Raw genomic sequence first — 20424 nt, forward strand, 5'->3', positions numbered from 1 at the left:
AAACTTGCATAAATAAATATTAAGGAATATAACATAACTTGGCTTCTGAGAGCTTCAAAATGTAATGAATAAAATGCTAAAGTTGTTGATAAACAAGCAATTATTTTAATAATTAAATATGGTCATTTTAAATGAATTATATGGTCATTTTAAATGAATTATTATGATAATTAAAATTAATTATTTCAAATATGTTTATTTTAATGTATAATTCTATGGCTGGATGTAATAAGGAGTCAGAAAAAATACAAATAAAAACACAATTAATTTTGATGTTTTTAGCAAAATATAGTAAAAATGTATTTAGTTTTTTTGTTGTTGTAATTAATAAATATATTTATTTTTAGGTGAGATAAACATAATAATACAATTTATCTCTAGTCTGGATGATTTAGTTCTTGTCACCCTGTTGTCCTCCCGTCATAAAAAAAAGGCTGTCCTCACTCAGGTCCGCAAAATCCCTACATTTCCAGGAAATTCCCATTCAAATGAATGGACGTATTCATAGTTCTACAATGCCCAAAATTCGGTGCCACTTTTTACCCAATTCCGACTTAACCATCCACCCACACTATTCTTCCGATATATTGAACGCAAAACATGTTTTCCCTTTCCCCAAATTCCAGGTTTTCCTGGAAATTTCTCCCGATTGACAGTGAATGTGCAATATACAATCTACTGCATAGCCCACATTTCCTATCTGACTTGAACTGTTCCATCATCCACACACTCCACTCACCTTGGACATTTAAACTACCATTTTTCAAGTTCAAAGAAATTCCAGGAATTCCCGGTTTTACAAAGTCCTATGGTCACCTCTTCCTGGGAAGTTTTCACAACCCACATTTTTCAACTGTTTTTGACCATCAAATCATTTCTCTTAGTTGGGGACAACAAATGCTCCTATTTTTTTCCTGTACGAATGCTCAGTTTTCCCAAAATTCCAGGAATTCCGAAATACCAATTCTCTACTCAAACTATTACGTCAACATTTTTCAACCGATTCCAAAAATTCCATTCATATCATCAAGGACAAATGTGCTAGTATCAATATTTTAACAAGTATTGTTTTTTCCAAAATCCCTACATTTCCAGGAAATTCCCATTCAAATGAATGGACGTATTCATAGTTATACAATGCCCAAAATTCGGTGCCACTTTTTACCCAATTCCCACTCAACCACCCACCCACACTATTCTTCCGATATATTGAACGCAAAACATGTTTTCCCTTTCCCCAAATTCACGGTTTTCCTGGAATTTTCTCCCGATTGACAGTGAATGTGCAATATACAATCTACTAGATAGCCCACATTTCCTATCTGACTTGAACCTTTCCACCATCCACACACTGCACTCACCTTGGACATTTAAACTACCATTTTTCAAGTTCAAAGAAATTCCAGGAATTCTCGGTTTTCCAAAGTCTTATCGTCACCTCTTCCTAGAAAGTTTTCACAACCCACATTTTTCAACTGTTTTTGACCATCAAATCATTCCTATTAGTTGGGGACAACAAATGCTCCTATTTTTTTCCTGTACGAATGCTCGGTTTTCCCAAAATTCCAGGAATTCCGAAATACCAATTCTCTACTCAAACTATTACGTCAACATTTTTCAACCGATTCCAAAAATTCCATTCATATCATCAAGGACAATTGTGCTGGTATCAATATTTTTTAAATTATTGTTTTTTCCAAAATCCCTACATTTCCAGGAAATTCCCATTCAAATGAATGCCCAAAATTCGGTGCCACTTTTTACCCAATTCCGACTCAACCATCCACCCACACTATTCTTCCGATATATTGAACGCAAAACATGTTTTCTCTTTCCCAAAATTCCAGGTTTTCCTGGAAATTTCTCCCGATTGACAGTGAATGTGCAATATACAATCTACTGCATAGCCCACATTTCTTATCTGACTTGAACCTTTCCACCATCCACACACTCCACTCACCTTGGACATTTAAACTAACATTTTTCAAGTTCAAAGAAATTCCAGGAATTCCCGGTTTTCCAAAGTCTTATTGTCACCTCTTCCTGGAAAGTTTTCACAACCCACATTTTTCAACTGTTTTTGACCATCAAATCATTCCTCTTATTTGGGGACAACAAATGCGCCTATTTTTTTCCTGTACGAATGCTCGGTTTTCCGAAATTTCCAGGAATTCCGAAATACCAATTCTCTACTCAAACTATTACGTCAACATTTTTCAACCGATTCCAAAAATTCCATTCATATCATCAAGGACAATTGTGCTAGTATCAATATTTTAACAAGTATTGTTTTTTCCAAAATCCCTACATTTCCAGGAAATTCCCATTCAAATGAATGGACGTATTCATAGTTCTACAATTCCCCAAATTCTGGGCCACTTTTTACCCAATTCCGACTCTATCCACTCACACTACTCTTCCAATAAATTGAACGCATAACATATTTTCCCTTTCCGCAAATTCCTGGTTTTCCTGGAATTTTCTCCCGATTGACAATATACAATCTACTAGATAGCCCACATTTCCTATCTGACTTGAACCGCTCCACCATCCACACACTCCACTCACCTTGGACAATCAAACTACCATTTTCCAAGTTCAAAGAAATTCCAGGAATTCCCGGTTTTCCAAAGTCTTATTGTCACCTCTTCCTTCACCTTTTACAACCCACATTTTTCAACGGTTTTTGATCATTTCACCATCAAATCATTCCTCTTAGTTGGGACAACAAATGCTCCTATTTTTTTACGTCCAAATTCCCTGTTTTCCCCAAACTACAGGAATTCTGAAATACCAATTCTCTACTCAAACTGTTAAGTCAACATTTTTCAACCGATTCCAAAAATTCCATTAATATCATCAAAGACAAATGTGCTAGTATCAATATTTTAAAAATTATAGTTTTTTCCAAAATCCCTACATTTCCAGGAAATTCCCATTCAAATGAATGGACATATTCATATTTCTACAATTCCCCAAATTCTGGGCCACTTTTTACCCAATTCCGACTCTATCCACCCACACTACTCTTCCAATATATTGAACGCATAACATGTTTTCCCTTCCCCCAAATTCCTGGAATTTTCTCCCGATTGACACAATCTACTGCATAGCCCACATTTCCTATCTGATTTGAACCATCCCACCATCCACACACACCCTGGACATTTAAGCCAGCATGTTTCCCAGTTTCGAAAATTTCCCGAAATTACCAGGAATCCCCCCCCATTGAAAATGAATGGCCAATATACAAACCTCTCCATATCCCACATTTCTCATCCGATTTGAACCGTTCCAACATCCACACACTCCACTCACCCTGGACATTCAAGCATTTTAGTTCCACTCACGCGTCCGGTTCGCGCACATACAGCAATTTTCTACCGCTTGTCCCTTCCGGGGTCGAATTCACACATAATTCCTACCGGAATGGCAACATTTTAGATAATGGGTGTACTTCCTGTCAAAGCTCAAGTTACAGTAGCTTTGCTAAGTTAAGAGTGACAAAATGTAAGAATATAAAAAAATATTTACTCACAATTGCGATTTAAAGAGACACAGTTAGCATCTGACGAACTGGACGGCAGCTAACGCTAATGCTAACGCTACGGTTATTAGAAAGACACACTGACTACAAAAGTCCGGACTACGGCGTGGAATGTGAGTCAAAAAGATACAACTTTATTTTCACTTCCCCATAAATGTTGACTCACCACTAGCGACTGAGGTGGAAAGTCCCTTCTCGTTTAGCTTTAGCAACATTAGCCGCTAGCGAATCTGCTGCGCATGCGTGGACACCGCCCCCTCGTCTGCTACTTCCGTTTTCAGACGAAACAAAACTTTTAAACGATAACATTTTCAATTGTTAACATTTACTTGTCACGTGGATACACTTACAACATAGAAGTGCCATTATAATCCACGTAGATTACTTTGTTTTAACGTTAAACGACAAATTATGACGTGTCAGTTACGGTAATCGCATAAAGGTCACGTGATTGCGTCATCATCTCTAAATGATTACTTCCTGCGTTTTACTTTCAGAATGATTCATTTCGGTCTACTCCGTTGGGCTCTATCTGAATGAAAATTCAAAGTCGAGATGTTAGAAGATCAAAAGTCCACTTGATTTAGCACATTGAACCCAGGCCCGGCCCTAACCAATCTGGCGCCCTAGGCAAGATTTTAGGTGGCGCCCTAGGCAAGATTTTAGGTGGCGCCCCCCCCCCACATCGGCAGTGAAGTGTATATACTCACAAGAACCCGAATAGCTTTGTCTTTGACCTTTTTTTTTTTTTTTTTACTTACAACTATACCTAATATATAAAGGGGTGGAAAAGTGACTATTACCTGCAGGGCAAACATTAGCTAACCAGAAGGCAATAACAATGTAAACAAAAAACACCTGCTTAAAAGATCTAATACAAACATTTATATGCACGTACAACACTTAGAACTTTTAGCATATCAGTATGTGGAATTAAATTATGGAATGGTAAGTAAAGAAGTTAAAAATTGTACTGATATGATCCAGTTTAAGAGGTTGTTCAAAAATAATAGTGCTTACAGAGTACAAAGAAGAAGAATTATGAGAAATACTTTCAACCTTATTGAAAATAAGATATTCTTCATCTCTGTATGTTAATAATGACTGAATTAATTAATTAATTACATTTTTTTTTTTTTTTTTAATTATTATTATTTTTTTATTTATTTATACATTATGATGTACTGTTCTGGCAGTTTTTCCACAATATCCCAAAGCCAAACTGAACATAAAAGTCTATTTAATTTTTTTTATTTAATTTAAAAACATTTTGTATTTACTTTTTTTTTTTTTTTTTTCTCAAGTCGTTTAGTCAAGTTCAGCCCTAAACAACAATAACAAACATGTATTGTTTTTGTTTGGTTTTTTTTACAAATATTTGGAAGGACTATTGATCAAATGACGATAAATTAGCATAATTTGCATAGTAATTTGGCTAAATGAAGCCTGGGACATTGACTGATCAAAAAGCCTTCAAAACAAGTCAAAATGTAAAAATACATGTTTGATATTTCTGTTTAGGACTGAAGTTTATTGAGAAAATGTATATATACATATGTATGTATGTATGTATGTACGTACGTATATGTATATGTATATTTGTACGTATGTATATACATATATTACACACATATGTACATACATGATAGGTTGATTGGCAACACTAAATTGGCCCTAGTGTGTGAATGTGAGTGTGAATGTTGTCTGTCTATCTGTGTTGGCCCTGTGATGAGGTGGCGACTTGTCCAGGGTGTACCCCGCCTTCCGCCCGATTGTAGCTGAGATAGGCTCCAGCGCCCCCCGCGACCCCAAAAGGGAATAAGCGGTAGAAAATGGATGGATGGACATATTACAAAACTGTTGTATACTAACTCATAGATGTTATTTTATTATATAAAAAGGTCAGTAAATGATTCTATATATTTGTAAACGCTTTGAAGTGGGAAAGGGGTAGGATTAAATAAGCTTTGCTTCTTCCTACTCCTTTTCGGGCATGTAAAATGAAATGATGTGAAATTGTGTGATGTATTGTGATGTAAGTGTGTTCATGTTCCAAATAAACTAAAAAAAAGAAAGAAATGTAAGGTGGGAGTACTGTAATTACCGAACGTTACATTATTATTTCCCATAACAATTTAGCCCCCTCCACAATATTAACCCGACGTTAAAACAGAACTAGCTATTTATTGATTAGCAATTGCCGAATCATGTAACATTAGCTTAATGCTAAAAAGCCAGGTTACTATCACATTCTGTAACAGACAAATAATTTCATGTAGGCTAACGTTACCTACCTGCTACCTCTGTCTTTTTCTCGTTTCTCCTCCTCTTCTTTTCTCTTTTTTCTACCCTGGGCACCTGACAGTTTTGGCATCTTGTGTTGATTTTTTGATGTGGTGACGTCCAAAAAGAGTCACGATACAGGAAGGGGGGGAAGTCCGACTTCCGTCCAGCAAGTTTGAGGTGACGTCATTCATTTCCTGCTCCACGGCCACTAGAGGGCGTAGTAGGGATTTATTAACCCTGTAAAATATTCAACATTTTCCAGTGTTTATGATTGACATGTTGCCCCCCAAATGTCTCAAGAATATAATCCAGACGAAAAAAAAAAAAAATCATTTATTATCTTTATTATGCATCAAAAAAAAAAAAGATTATAGAGGAAGTAAGGAGAAAATAAATGGATACAAACCACATGCATAAAAAGGTACAAAATAAAGTGTGTGATAAAGCTTATGTTACATACAATGATTGTGTATATGGAGTGTCATGCATTCTAAGATAAATAACAGATAAGGTAGTGTGTTGCACTGGGATGTATGATAATATTCAAATCATAATAACAAAACAACACAGAAGGAGCAATGCAATGTCTTCATTCACTGGTTACTTTTTTCTTTTCTTTTCCTGAAAGCGTACTATTAGGGAAATTAATGCTTGCGTGTTGTTGTACTTCACCATAAAACAGAAAAAAAACAAGCATTCATTTGACCAGCGTCACTTTGCAGTGAAAATACATTGGAGGGATTCGGGGAAAAAAACACAAACACAAGCTTTAAAATGTGACGAAGGCCTCAAACGTGAAGATGCATGTAGCTAAAATGCTAATTTACATTAGCAACTGGTTGGGTCCTTGCCACTGTGCAATCTACTAATAAAAGTTTCAATCAATCAATCAATCAAAATGTCCGCTCCGCAGAGGACTCGAACCCATGGTGCTCAGCGTGTTGACTACCGAGCTAAAAACCCAGGATAGCCAGCATTGCTCTTGTAGTCAATCCGGGTCACGGCACCACTCTCTCACTCGGTTGTATTGCGTTTTTTTTCTCTTACTGCTTTGGCACGAGAGGCGAGCTCGCTGACTAACGAGCTAAAAGCCCGGGCTATAAACTCAATAGCCAGCCTTGCTCTTGAAGTCAATCCGGGTCACGGCACCACTCTCTCTCACTCGGTTGTATTGCGTTTTTTCCTCTTACTGCTTTGGCACGAGAGGCGAGCGCGCTGACTAACGAGCTAAAAGCCCGGGCTATAAACTCAATAGACAGCCTTGCTCTTGAAGTCAATCCGGGTCACGGCACCACTCTCTCACTCGGTTGTATTGCGTTTTTTTTTCTCTTACTGCTTTGGCACGAGAGGCGAGCGCGCTGACTAACAAGCTAAAAGCCCGGGCTATAAACTCAATAGCCAGCCTTGCTCTTGAAGTCAATCCGGGTCACGGCACCACTGCAGCCCGTGTGTACTCCCCCTTTCTCTCTCGGCTGTGTTGTGTTGTGTTTTTTTTCTACTGCTCTGAACCCAGGTCGCTGGCACGAGAGGCGAGCGTGCTGACTAACGAGCTAAAAGCCCGGGCTATAAACTCAATAGCCAGCCTTGCTCTTGAAGTCAATCCGGGTCACGGCACCACTGCAGCGACTGTGTACTCTCTCTCTCTCTCTCTCTCTCTCTTGGTTGTATTGCGTTTTTTTCTCTTACTGCTCTTAACCCAGGTTGCCGGCACAAGAGGCGAGCGTGCTGACTAACGAGCTAAAAGCCCGGGCTATAAACTCAATAGCCAGCCTTGCTCTTGAAGTCAATCCGGGTCACGGCACCACTGCAGCGACTGTGTACTCTCTCTCTCTCTCTCTCTCTCTCTCTTGTATTGCCTTTTTTCTCTTATTGCTCTTAGCCCAGGTCGCCGGCACGAGAGGCGAGCGTGCTGACTAACGAGCTAAAAGCCCGGGCTATAAACTCAACAGCCAGCCTTGCTCTTGAAGTCAGTCCGGGTCACAGCACCACTGTAGCGACTGTGTACTCTCTCTCTCTCTCTCTCTGTTGTATTGCCTTTTTTCTCTTACTGCTCTTAACCCAGGTCGCCGGCACAAGAGGCGAGCATGCTGACTAACGAGCTAAAAGCCCGGGCTTTAAACTTGAAGTCAATCTGGGTCACGGCACCACTCTCTCGCTCGGTTGTATTGCGTTTTTTTCTCTTACTGCTTTGGCACGAGAGGCGAGCGCGCTGACTAACGAGCTAAAATATATCAGGGTAAGTCAATCCGGGTCACGGCACCACTGCAGCACGTGTGTACTCCCCCTTTCTCTCTCGGCTGTGTTGTGTTGTGTTTTTTTTCTACTGCTCTGAACCCAGGTCACTGGCACGAGAGGCGAGCGTGCTGACTAACGAGCTAAAAGCCCGGGCTATAAACTCAATAGCCAGCCTTGCTCTTGAAGTCAATCCGGGTCACGGCACCACTGCAGCGACTGTGTACTCTCTCTCTCTCTCGGTTGTATTGCGTTTTTTTCTCTTACTGCTCTTAACCCAGGTCGCCGGCACGAGAGGCGAGCGTGCTGACTAACGAGCTAAAAGCCCGGGCTATAAACTCAATAGCCAGCCTTGCTCTTGAAGTCAGTCCGGGTCACGGCACCACTGTAGCGACTGTGTACTCTCTCTCTCTCTATCAGTTGTATTGCGTTTTTTCTCTTACTGCTCTTAACCCAGGTCGACAGCACGAGAGGCGAGCGTGCTGACCAACGAGCTAAAAGCCCGGGCTATAAACTTAAGTCAATCCGGGTCACGGCACCACTGCAGTCCGCGTGTACTCCCCCTCTCTCTCGGCTGTGTCCTGTTTCTTTCCTACTGCTCTGAACCCAGGTCGCTGGCAAGAGAGGCGAGCGTGCTGACTATCGAGCTAAAAGCCCGGGCTAAGTCAATCCGGGTCACGGCACCACTGCAGCGACTGTGTACTCTCTCTCTCTCTCTCTCGGTTGTATTGCGTTTTTTTCTCTTACTGCTCTTAACCCAGGTCACTGGCACGAGAGGCGAGCGTGCTGACTAACGAGCTAAAAGCCCGGGCTATAAACTCAATAGCCAGCCTTGCTCTTGAAGTCAATCCGGGTCACGGCACCACTGCAGCGACTGTGTACTCTCTCTCTCTCTCGGTTGTATTGCGTTTTTTTCTCTTACTGCTCTTAAACCAGGTCGCCGGCACGAGAGGCGAGCGTGCTGACTAACGAGCTAAAAGCCCGGGCTATAAACTCAATAGCCAGCCTTGCTCTTGAAGTCAGTCCGGGTCACAGCACCACTGTAGCGACTGTGTACTCTCTCTCTCTCTCTCTCTCTCTCTCAGTTGTATTGCGTTTTTTCTCTTACTGCTCTTAACCCAGGTCACCGGCACGAGAAGCGAGCATGCTGACTAACGAGCTAAAAGCCCGGGCTTTAAACCTGAAGTCAATCCGGGTCACGGCACCACTCTCTCGCTCGGTTGTATTGCAGTTTTTTCTCTTACTGCTTTGGCACGAGAGGCGAGCGCGCTGACTAACGAGCTAAAATATATCAGGGTAAGTCAATCCGGGTCACGGCACCACTGCAGCCCGTGTGTACTCCCCCTTTCTCTCACGGCTGTGTTGTGTTGTGGTTTTTTTCTACTGCTCTGAACCCAGGTCACTGGCACGAGAGGCGAGCGTGCTGACTAACGAGCTAAAAGCCCGGGCTATAAACTCAATAGCCAGCCTTGCTCTTGAAGTCAATCCGGGTCACGGCACCACTGCAGCGACTGTGTACTCTCTCTCTCTCTCGGTTGTATTGCGTTTTTTTCTCTTACTGCTCTTAACCCAGGTCGCCGGCACGAGAGGCGAGCGTGCTGACTAACGAGCTAAAAGCCCGGGCTATAAACTCAATAGCCAGCCTTGCTCTTGAAGTCAGTCCGGGTCACGGCACCACTGTAGCGACTGTGTACTCTCTCTCTCTCTCTCTCTCTCAGTTGTATTGCCTTTTTTCTCTTACTGCTCTTAACCCAGGTCGCCGGCACGAGAGGCGAGCATGCTGACTAACGAGCTAAAAGCCCGGGCTTTAAACTTGAAGTCAATCCGGGTCACGGCACCACTCTCTCGCTCGGTTGTATTGCGGTTTTTTCTCTTACTGCTTTGGCACGAGAGGCGAGCGCGCTGACTAACGAGCTAAAATATATCAGGGTAAGTCAATCCGGGTCACGGCACCACTGCAGCCCGTGTGTACTCCCCCTTTCTCTCACGGCTGTGTTGTGTTGTGGTTTTTTTCTACTGCTCTGAACCCAGGTCACTGGCACGAGAGGCGAGCGTGCTGACTAACGAGCTAAAAGCCCGGGCTATAAACTCAATAGCCAGCCTTGCTCTTGAAGTCAATCCGGGTCACGGCACCACTGCAGCGACTGTGTACTCTCTCTCTCTCTCTCGGTTGTATTGCGTTTTTTTCTCTTACTGCTCTTAACCCAGGTCGCCGGCACGAGAGGCGAGCGTGCTGACTAACGAGCTAAAAGCCCGGGCTATAAACTCAATAGCCAGCCTTGCTCTTGAAGTCAGTCCGGGTCACGGCACCACTGTAGCGACTGTGTACTCTCTCTCTCTCTCTCTCTCTCTCAGTTGTATTGCGTTTTTTCTCTTACTGCTCTTAACCCAGGTCGCCGGCACGAGAAGCGAGCATGCTGACTAACGAGCTAAAAGCCCGGGCTTTAAACTTGAAGTCAATCCGGGTCACGGCACCACTCTCTCGCTCGGTTGTATTGCGGTTTTTTCTCTTACTGCTTTGGCACGAGAGGCGAGCGCGCTGACTAACGAGCTAAAATATATCAGGGTAAGTCAATCCGGGTCACGGCACCACTGCAGCACGTGTGTACTCCCCCCTTTCTCTCTCGGCTGTGTTGTGTTGTGTTTTTTTTCTACTGCTCTGAACCCAGGTCACTGGCACGAGAGGAGAGCGTGCTGACTAACGAGCTAAAAGCCCGGGCTATAAACTCAATAGCCAGCCTTGCTCTTGAAGTCAATCCGGGTCACGGCACCACTGCAGCGACTGTGTACTCTCTCTCTCTCTCGGTTGTATTGCGTTTTTTTCTCTTACTGCTCTTAACCCAGGTCGCCGGCACGAGAGGCGAGCGTGCTGACTAACGAGCTAAAAGCCCGGGCTATAAACTCAATAGCCAGCCTTGCTCTTGAAGTCAGTCCGGGTCACGGCACCACTGTAGCGACTGTGTACTCTCTCTCTCTCTCTCTCTCTCTCAGTTGTATTGCCTTTTTTCTCTTACTGCTCTTAACCCAGGTCGCCGGCACGAGAGGCGAGCATGCTGACTAACGAGCTAAAAGCCCAGGCTTTAAACTTGAAGTCAATCCGGGTCACGGCACCACTGCAGTCCGCGTGTACTGCCCCTCTCTCTCGGCTGTGTCCTGCTTCTTTCCTACTGCTCTGAACCCAGGTCGGCTGGCAAGAGAGGCGAGCGTGCTGACTATCGAGCTAAAAGCCCGGGCTAAGTCAATCCGGGTCACGGCACCACTGCAGCCCGTGTGTACTCCCCCTTTCTCTCACGGCTGTGTTGTGTTGTGTTTTTTTTCTACTGCTCTGAACCCAGGTCGCCGGCACGAGAGGCGAGCGTGCTGACTAACGAGCTAAAAGCCCGGACTATAAACTCAATAGCCAGCCTTGCTCTTGAAGTCAGTCCGGGTCACGGCACCACTGTAGCGACTGTGTACTCTCTCTCTCACTCTCTCTCTATCAGTTGTATTGCGTTTTTTCTCTTACTGCTCTTAACCCAGGTCGACAGCACGAGAGGCGAGCGTGCTGACCAACGAGCTAAAAGCCCGGGCTATAAACTTAAGTCAATCCGGGTCACGGCACCACTGCAGTCAGCGTGTACTCCCCCTCTCTCTCGGCTGTGTCCTGTTTCTTTCCTACTGCTCTGAACCCAGGTCGCTGGCAAGAGAGGCGAGCGTGCTGACTATCGAGCTAAAAGCCCGGGCTAAGTCAATCCGGGTCACGGCACCACTGCAGCCCGTGTGTACTCCCCCTTTCTCTCACGGCTGTGTTGTGTTGTGTTTTTTTTCTACTGCTCTGAACCCAGGTCGCTGGCACGAGAGGCCAGCCTTGTTCTTGAAGTCAATCCGGGTCACGGCACCACTCTCTCACTCGGTTGTATTGCGTTTTTTCCTCTTACTGCTTTGGCGCGAGAGGCAAGCGCGCTGACTATCGAGCTAAAAGCCCGGGCTATCAACTTAATAGCCGGAGGAAGAATAAGTTGCGGTTCACTAACGTTACACAACTCAGTGCATTGCGGCAGTTGTACAAAACAAATTGCAGAAGTGTCAATCAATTCCAATCAAAAGCTAAAAAAAAAAAAATCCTGCTAATATTCGATTTTTGTAACACGGCAAGAATATAAAACATTGTCTCGGGTTCTTGTGTTACCGATAAAAACCACACAATAAGAAAATGCAATCAAAACAACACAACTTCCATCAAATTCTTCACAAATATATGTATTATTTTACCTCGAAGTCGTGTCCAAGTTGTGTTTCTAACATTCGGACAAGAGTGAAACTAGGGGTGTGACTCTTTGGACGCCTAACGATTCAACCCGGTTCCGATTCGATTCAGATTCTCGATTAGAACCGATTCTCGCATTTCTGGGTGCAATAATAGAAAAAGCTCCTTCTGGTTGCTCGGAGATGGCCTAAAAATGGATTTTTATTAAAAAAATAATTAAAATTATCTTTTTTTTTTTTTTTTTTAAGAGTTATGAATCGACTTAGAACCGGGTTGAATAAGAATCGCGATTCAGATGCAAACTGATTTTTTTTCCGTGCACCCCTAATGAAAACAGTAAAAAGTACGATGCAGTACACTTCCACACCACCGCAATCCCCAATAATGAACATCTTTTTCTTGGTAAAATGCATAAAACCAATAAAAAATAAAGCTTTTTTTTTTTTTTTTTTTACCTTCACTTCAATTTCAGCACACTTGGGAAAACACGCTAGCTTTTTTTGGGGGGGCACTGGACTTGTTTTTGACGTTTGTAATACTCCAGTAATAATACTGTTTTTAGGCTCGCTTGTAACATGTGACCACCTTCAATTTGTCCTTATCTTGGAACGTAGCTCGCGTTTCTAAGTTACCATGAAAATGTGCATTAAAGTGAAGCAGCGCCACCTGCTGGGTGACGATTACCAGAAAGTCCTGAAAACGCTTCAAAAAGGAGCTCCCAGGAAGAAAAAAAACAAGGAGAATTCTAGCAGCTTACCACCTGCGGCAGGGTTATTTCAGGTGAGTCATCCGGGTCTAGCGTCTCAAAATCCATAGAAGTTCCCGACAAGGGTTCTCTAAGACGAGCCGGGCAGGCGGGTCTGTGCGCGGGTGGGGTCTATAGCCAGGTGAGCAGGCTGTCCCTGTCCATGTGAGACCCGGACAGGACCGTCTCCATGTCCATCAGGAGGTCTGAACTAAGACCCTCTGGGATGCAAGGCATCAGCTCCTCGCCCTCGGTCATGGCGGGCAACGTGTCCTGTAAGGTCAGGGGGGACGGCTCGCCAGGTTCACCTAAAACACAAGATGACGTCTTGAATATTATAAGGGTTATCTTTATTATTTATATCAAATTGGAGGGATTTGCTGTGGACTTACAAATGCTAAGAGTACGTCAACCACAATATCAACATTATACAGCGAAACTTCGATTTACAAACCCCTCTAGTTGCGAACTTTTCGGGTTTACGAACGTTTAGATCAGGCCAAATGTGCCTCTGTGTGCGAACTATGTCCCTGTGTTTGAACGCTTCATTCATTCATTTTGTGTGCCGCTGGTCCATTACTTGGTCACCACTTCAGTGTTCCTCAGTGTTCCTTTTCTCGCCACTCACCAAGTTTTGTCCATTTTGTTACTAAGTATGGGTACATAAAACCAAAAAAAACAGTCTGGAAAGAAGGAGGGATTTGCTGTGGACTTACAAATGTCAATGCAAGGAGTAGGTCAACCAAAACATCAACATTATACAGTGGAACCTTGATTTACAGACCCCTCTATTTGCGAACGTTTTAGGTTTAGATCAGGCCAAATGTGCGAACTATGTCTTTGTGTTCGAACGCTTCATTCATTCATTTTGTGTCCCGCTGGCAGTCTTAGGGCAGTACAGTACACAATAGTACACACTTCCTGTTGACGCAGTCCATTACTTGGTCGCCACTTCAGTGATCCTCAGTGTTACTTTTCTCGCCACTCACCAAGTTTTGTCTATTTTGTTGCTAAATATCGGTCCAAAAATCCAACAAACCAGTCTGGAAAAAAGGAGGGATTTGCTGTGGACTTACAAATGCTAAGAGTACGTCAACCAAAATATCAACATTATACAGCGAAATTGGATTTACAAATCCCTATAGTTGCGAACTTTTCGGGTTTACGAACGTTTAGATCAGGCCAAATGTGCCTCTGTGTGCGAACTATGTCCCTGTGTTTGAACACTTCATTCATTCATTTTGTATGCCGCCGGCAGTCTTAGGGCAGTACAGTACACAATAGTACACACTTCCTGTTGACGCAGTCCATTATCTGGTCGCCACTTCAGTGTTCCTCAGTGTTCCTTTTCTCGCCACTCACCAAGTTTCGTGTATTTTGTTACTAAGTATCGGTCCAAAAAGCCAAAAAAACAGTCTGGAAAGAAGGAGGGATTTGCTGTGGACTTACAAATGCTAAGAGTACGTCAACCAAAATATCAACATTATACAGCGAAATTGGATTTACAAATCCCTATAGTTGCGAACTTTTCGGGTTTACGAACGTTTAGATCAGGCCAAATGTGCCTCTGTGTGCGAACCATGTCCCTGTGTTCGAACACTTCATTCATTCATTTTGTGTCCTGCTGGCAGTCTTAGGGCAGTACAGTACACAATAGTACACACTTCCTGTTGACGCGGTCCATTACTTGGTCGCCACTTCAGTGTTCCTCAGTGTTCCTTTTCTCGCCACTCACCAAGTTTTGTCCATTTTGTTACTAAGTATGGGTACATAAAACCAAAAAAAACAGTCTGGAAAGAAGGAGGGATTTGCTGTGGACTTAAAAATGTCAATGCAAGGAGTAGGTCAACCAAAATATCAACATTATACAGTGGAACCTTGATTTACAGACCCCTCTATTTGCGAACGTTTTAGGTTTGGATCAGGCCAAATGTGCGAACTATGTCTTTGTGTTCGAACACTTCATTCATTCATTTTGTGTCCCGCTGGCAGTCTTAGGGCAGTACAGTACACAATAGTACACACTTCCTGTTGACGCGGTCCATTACTTGGTCGCCACTTCAGTGATCCTCAGTGTTACTTTTCTCGCCACTCACCAAGTTTTGTCTATTTTGTTGCTAAATATCGGTCCAAAAATCCAACAAACCAGTCTGGAAAGAAGGAGGGATTTGCTGTGGACTTACAAATGCTAAGAGTACGTCAACCAAAATATCAACATTATACAGCGAAATTGGATTTACAAATCCCTATAGTTGCGAACTTTTCGGGTTTACGAACGTTTAGATCAGGCCAAATGTGCCTCTGTGTGCGAACCATGTCCCTGTGTTCGAACACTTCATTCATTCATTTTGTATGCCGCCGGCAGTCTTAGGGCAGTACAGTACACAATAGTACACACTTCCTGTTGACGCAGTCCATTACTTGGTCGCCACTTCAGTGTTCCTCAGTGTTCCTTTTCTCGCCACTCACCAAGTTTTGTCTATTTTGTTACTAAGTATGGGTACATAAAGCCAAAAAAACAGTCTGGAAAGAAGGAGGGATTTGCTGTGGACTTAAAAATGTAAATGCAAGGAGTAGGTCAACCGAAATATCAACATTATACAGTGGAACCTTGATTTACAGACCCCTCTATTTGCGAACGTTTTAGGTTTAGATCAGGCCAAATGTGCGAACTATGTCTTTGTGTTCGAACACTTCATTCATTCATTTTGTGTCCCGCTGGCAGTCTTAGGGCAGTACAGTACACAATAGTACACACTTCCTGTTGACGCAGTCCATTACTTGGTCGCCACTTCAGTGTTCCTCAGTGTTACTTTTCTCGCCACTCACCAAGTTTTGTCTATTTTGTTACTAAGTATGGGTATGTACAGCCAAAAAAACAGTCTGGAAAGAAGGAGGGATTTGCTGTGGTCTTAAAAATGTCAATGCAAGGAGTAGGTCAACCAAAACATCAACATTATACAGTGGAACCTCGATTTACAGACCCCTCTATTTGCGAACGTTTTAGGTTTAGATCAGGCCAAATGTGCGAACTATGTCTTTGTGTTCGAACGCTTCATTCATTCATTTTGTGTCCCGCTGGCAGTCTTAGGGCAGTACAGTACACAATAGTACACACTTCCTGTTGACGCGGTCCATTACTTGGTCGCCAATTCAGTGATCCTCAGTGTTACTTTTCTCGCCACTCACCAAGTTTTGTCTATTTTGTTGCTAAATATCGGTCCAAAAATCCAACAAACCAGTCTGGAAAGAAGGAGGGATTTGCTGTGGACTTACAAATGCTAAGAGTACGTCAACCAAAATATCAACATTATACAGCGAAATTTCGATTTACAAACCCCTGTAGTTGCGAACTTTTCGGGTTTACGAACGTTTAGATCAGGCCAAATGTGCCTCTGTGTGCGAACTATGTCCCTGTGTTCGAACACTTCATTCATTCATTTTGTGTCCTGCTGGCAGTCTTAGGGCAGTACAGTATAAGTCATATAATATTTTTTTTGTTTTTATTATTTTCATGTCCTTTTTTTTTTTGTGGTAAATCATTTAAAAAAAAAAAAAAGGCAACATTTCCCCCCCAAAAAAATTCAAAGTGGAATATTTAAGGTCAAGTAATTGGAGCCTTAAATGGGTCAATAATTCACAGCACTGATTTGGATTTATTATTATTTTTTGAGCTATGACAGGTTTAAAAAAATTAAAAACAATCACACTAAAAGTTCTCGGGGATCCAAAGTGCTAAAAATGAAAGTGTTAAAAATAAGTCATATAATTATTTTTTTGTTTTTATTATTTTCATGATCATGCCCTTGTCATTTTTTGGGGGTATATATTTTTTTAAATAGGCAACATTTCCCCCCACCAAAAATTCAAGGTGGAATATTTAAGGTGAAGTAATTTGAGCCTTAAATAGGTCAATAATTCACAACACTGATTTTGATTTATTATTATTTTTTGAGCAATGACAGGTTTAAAAAAATAAAATAAAATCACACTAAAAGTTCTCGGGATCTAAAAAGGACCAACTCATGAAAGTGTTAAAAATAAGTCATATAATTATAATTGTTTTGTTATTATGTTTTATGCCCTTGTAACAAATTAAAAAAAATTACACAAAGTTCTCGAGGATCCAAAGTGTCAAAAATAAATCGTATAATTATTTTTTTGTTTTTATTATTTTAATGATCACACCCTTATTGTCATTTTTTTTGGTAAAAAAAAATTCAAAATAGGCAACATTGCCGCCCAAAAAAAATTCAAAGTGGAATATTTAAGGTCAAATAATTGGAGCCTTAAATAGGTCAATAATTCACAACACTGATTTTGATTTATTATTATTTTTTGAGCAATGGCAGGTTTATAAAAACAAAATTAAAAAAAAATCATACTAAAAGTTCTCGGGGATCCAAAAATTACCAACTCATGAAAGTGTTAAAAATAAGTCATACAATTATATAATTGTTTTGTTATTATGTTTATGTTTTATGCTCTTGTAATACATAAAATATGCAGTATTTCTCTCCAAAAATATTTCAGAGTGGAACATTTTATTTAATTTGACCCTAGAATATGTCAAGAATAACCACATTGATTTTGATTTATTATAATTATTTGAGCAAAGACAGGTTTAAAAAAAAAAAAAAAAAAAAAAAAAAAAAAAAATGACACTAAAAATTCTCGAGGATCCAAAGTGTTAAAAATGAAAGTGTTAAAAATAAGTCATATAATATTTTTTTTGTTTTTATTATTTTCATGTCCTTTTTTTTTTTGGTAAATCATTAAAAAAAAAAAAAAAAAGGCAACATTTCCCCCCCAAAAAAATTCAAAGTGGAATATTTAAGGTCAAGTAATTGGAGCCTTAAATGGGTCAATAATTCACAACACTGATTTGGATTTTTTTTTTTTTTTTGAGCTATGACAGGTTTAAAAAAATAAAAAACAATCACACTAAAAGTTCTCGGGGATCCAAAGTGCTAAAAATGAAAGTGTTAAAAATAAGTCATATAATTATTTTTTTGTTTTTATTATTTTCATGATCATGCCCTTGTCATTTTTTGGGGGTATATATTTTTTTAAATAGGCAACATTTCCCCCCACTAAAAATTCAAAGTGGAATATTTAAGGTGAAGTAATTTGAGCCTTAAATAGGTCAATAATTCACAACACTGATTTTGATTTATTATTAATTTTTTGAGCAATGACAGGTCTAAAGAAATAAAATAAAATCACACTAAAAGTTCTCGGGATCTAAAAAGGACCAACTCATGAAAGTGTTAAAAATAAGTCATATAATTATAATTTTTTTGTTATTATGTTTATGTTTTATGCCCTTGTAACAAATAAAAAATCACACTAAAAGTTCTCGAGGATCCAAAGTGTCAAAAATAAATCGTATAATTATTTTTTTGTTTTTATTATTTTAATGATCACACCCTTATTGTCATTTTTTTTGGTAAAAAAATAAATAAAAATAGGCAACATTGCCGCCCAAAAAAAATTCAAAGTGGAATATTTAAGGTCAAATAATTGGAGCCTTAAATAGGTCAATAATTCACAACACTGATTTTGATTTATTATTATTTTTTTAACAATGGCAGGTTTATTAAAAAAAAAAAAACATACTAAAAGTTCTCGGGGATCCAAAAATTACCAACTCATGAAAGTGTTAAAAATAAGTCATACAATTATATAATTGTTTTGTTATTATGTTTATGTTTTATGCCCTTGTAACACATAAAATATGCAGTATTTCTCTCCAAAAATATTTCAGAGTGGAACATTTTATTTAATTTGACCCTAGAATATGTCAAGAATAACCACATTGATTTTGATTTATTATAATTATTTGAGCAAAGACAGGTTTAAAAAAATTAAAAACAATCACACTAAAAGTTCTCGGGGATCCAAAGTGCTAAAAATGAAAGTGTTAAAAATAAGTCATATAATTATTTTTTTGTTTTTATTATTTTCATGCCCTTTTTTTTTGGGGTAAATTATTAAAAAAAAAAAAAAAAGGCAACATTTCCCCCCCAAAAAAATTCAAAGTGGAATTTTTAAGGTCAAGTAATTGGAGCCTTAAATGGGTCAATAATTCACAACACTGATTTTGATTTATTATTATTTTTTGAGCTATGACAGGTTTAAAAAAATTAAAAACAATCACACTAAAAGTTCTCGGGGATCCAAAGTGCTAAAAATGAAAGTGTTAAAAATAAGTCATATAATTATTTTTTTGTTTTTATTATTTTCATGATCATGCCCTTGTCATTTTTTGGGGGTATATATTTTTTTAAATAGGCAACATTTCCCCCCACCAAAAATTCAAAGTGGAATATTTAAGGTGAAGTAATTTGAGCCTTAAATAGGTCAATAATTCACAACACTGATTTTGATTTATTATTATTTTTTGAGCAATGACAGGTTTAAAAAAATAAAATAAAATCACACTAAAAGTTCTCGGGATCTAAAAAGGACCAACTCATTAAAGTGTTAAAAATAAGTCATATAATTATAATTTGTTTGTTATTATGTTTATGTTTTATGCCCTTGTAACAAATAAAAAAAAATCTCACTAAAAGTTCTCGAGGATCCAAAGTGTCAAAAATAAATCGTATAATTATTTTTTTGTTTTTATTATTTTAATGATCACACCCTTATTGTCATTTTTTTTGGTAAAAAAAAATTAAAAATAGGCAACATTGCCGCCCAAAAAAAATTAAAAGTGGAATATTTAAGGTCAAATAATTGGAGCCTTAAATAGGTCAATAATTCACAACACTGATTTTGATTTATTATTATTTTTTGAGCAATGGCAGGTTTATATATATATTTAAAAATAAAAATAAAAATCATACTAAAAGTTCTCGGGGATCCAAAGTGTTAAAAATGAAAGTGTTAAAAATACGTCATATAATTATTTTTTTGTTTTTATTATTTTCATGTCCTTTTTTTTTTTTTGGTAAATCATTTAAAAAAAAAAAAAAAAGGCAACATTTCCCCCCCAAAAAAAATTCAAAGTGGAATATTTAAGGTCAAGTAATTGGAGCCTTAAATGGGTCAATAATTCACAACACTGATTTTGATTTATTATTATTTTTTGAGCTATGACAGGTTTAAAAAAATAAAAAACAATCACACTAAAAGTTCTCGGGGATCCAAAGTGCTAAAAATGAAAGTGTTAAAAATAAGTCATATAATTATTTTTTTGTTTTTATTATTTTCATGATCATGCCCTTGTCATTTTTTGGGGGTATATATTTTTTTAAATAGGCAACATTTCCCCCCACCAAAAATTCAAAGTGGAATATTTAAGGTGAAGTAATTTGAGCCTTAAATAGGTCAAAAATTCACAACACTGATTTTGATTTATTA

At 39.6% G+C, this 20424-nt stretch overlaps 1 protein-coding gene across 2 annotated transcripts in view; it reads right to left on the reverse strand.

The window, feature by feature from the left end:
- Positions 1–6153: 6153 nt before the first annotated feature.
- The window catches only part of LOC133607855 (transcriptional coactivator YAP1-like), a 70661-nt gene continuing 56390 nt past the window's right edge, over positions 6154–20424 (reverse strand). For both annotated transcript variants that reach the window (XM_061962869.2, XM_061962868.2), the window contains exon 8: positions 6154–13364. In XM_061962869.2, coding sequence (XP_061818853.1) covers positions 13189–13364 — 176 coding nt within the window. In that variant the 3' untranslated portion in view covers positions 6154–13188. The remainder of the gene's footprint in view (positions 13365–20424) is intronic.

This window comes from Nerophis lumbriciformis, linkage group LG09 (genome assembly GCF_033978685.3).
Source record: "Nerophis lumbriciformis linkage group LG09, RoL_Nlum_v2.1, whole genome shotgun sequence".
Lineage (NCBI taxonomy): Eukaryota > Metazoa > Chordata > Actinopteri > Syngnathiformes > Syngnathidae > Nerophis > Nerophis lumbriciformis.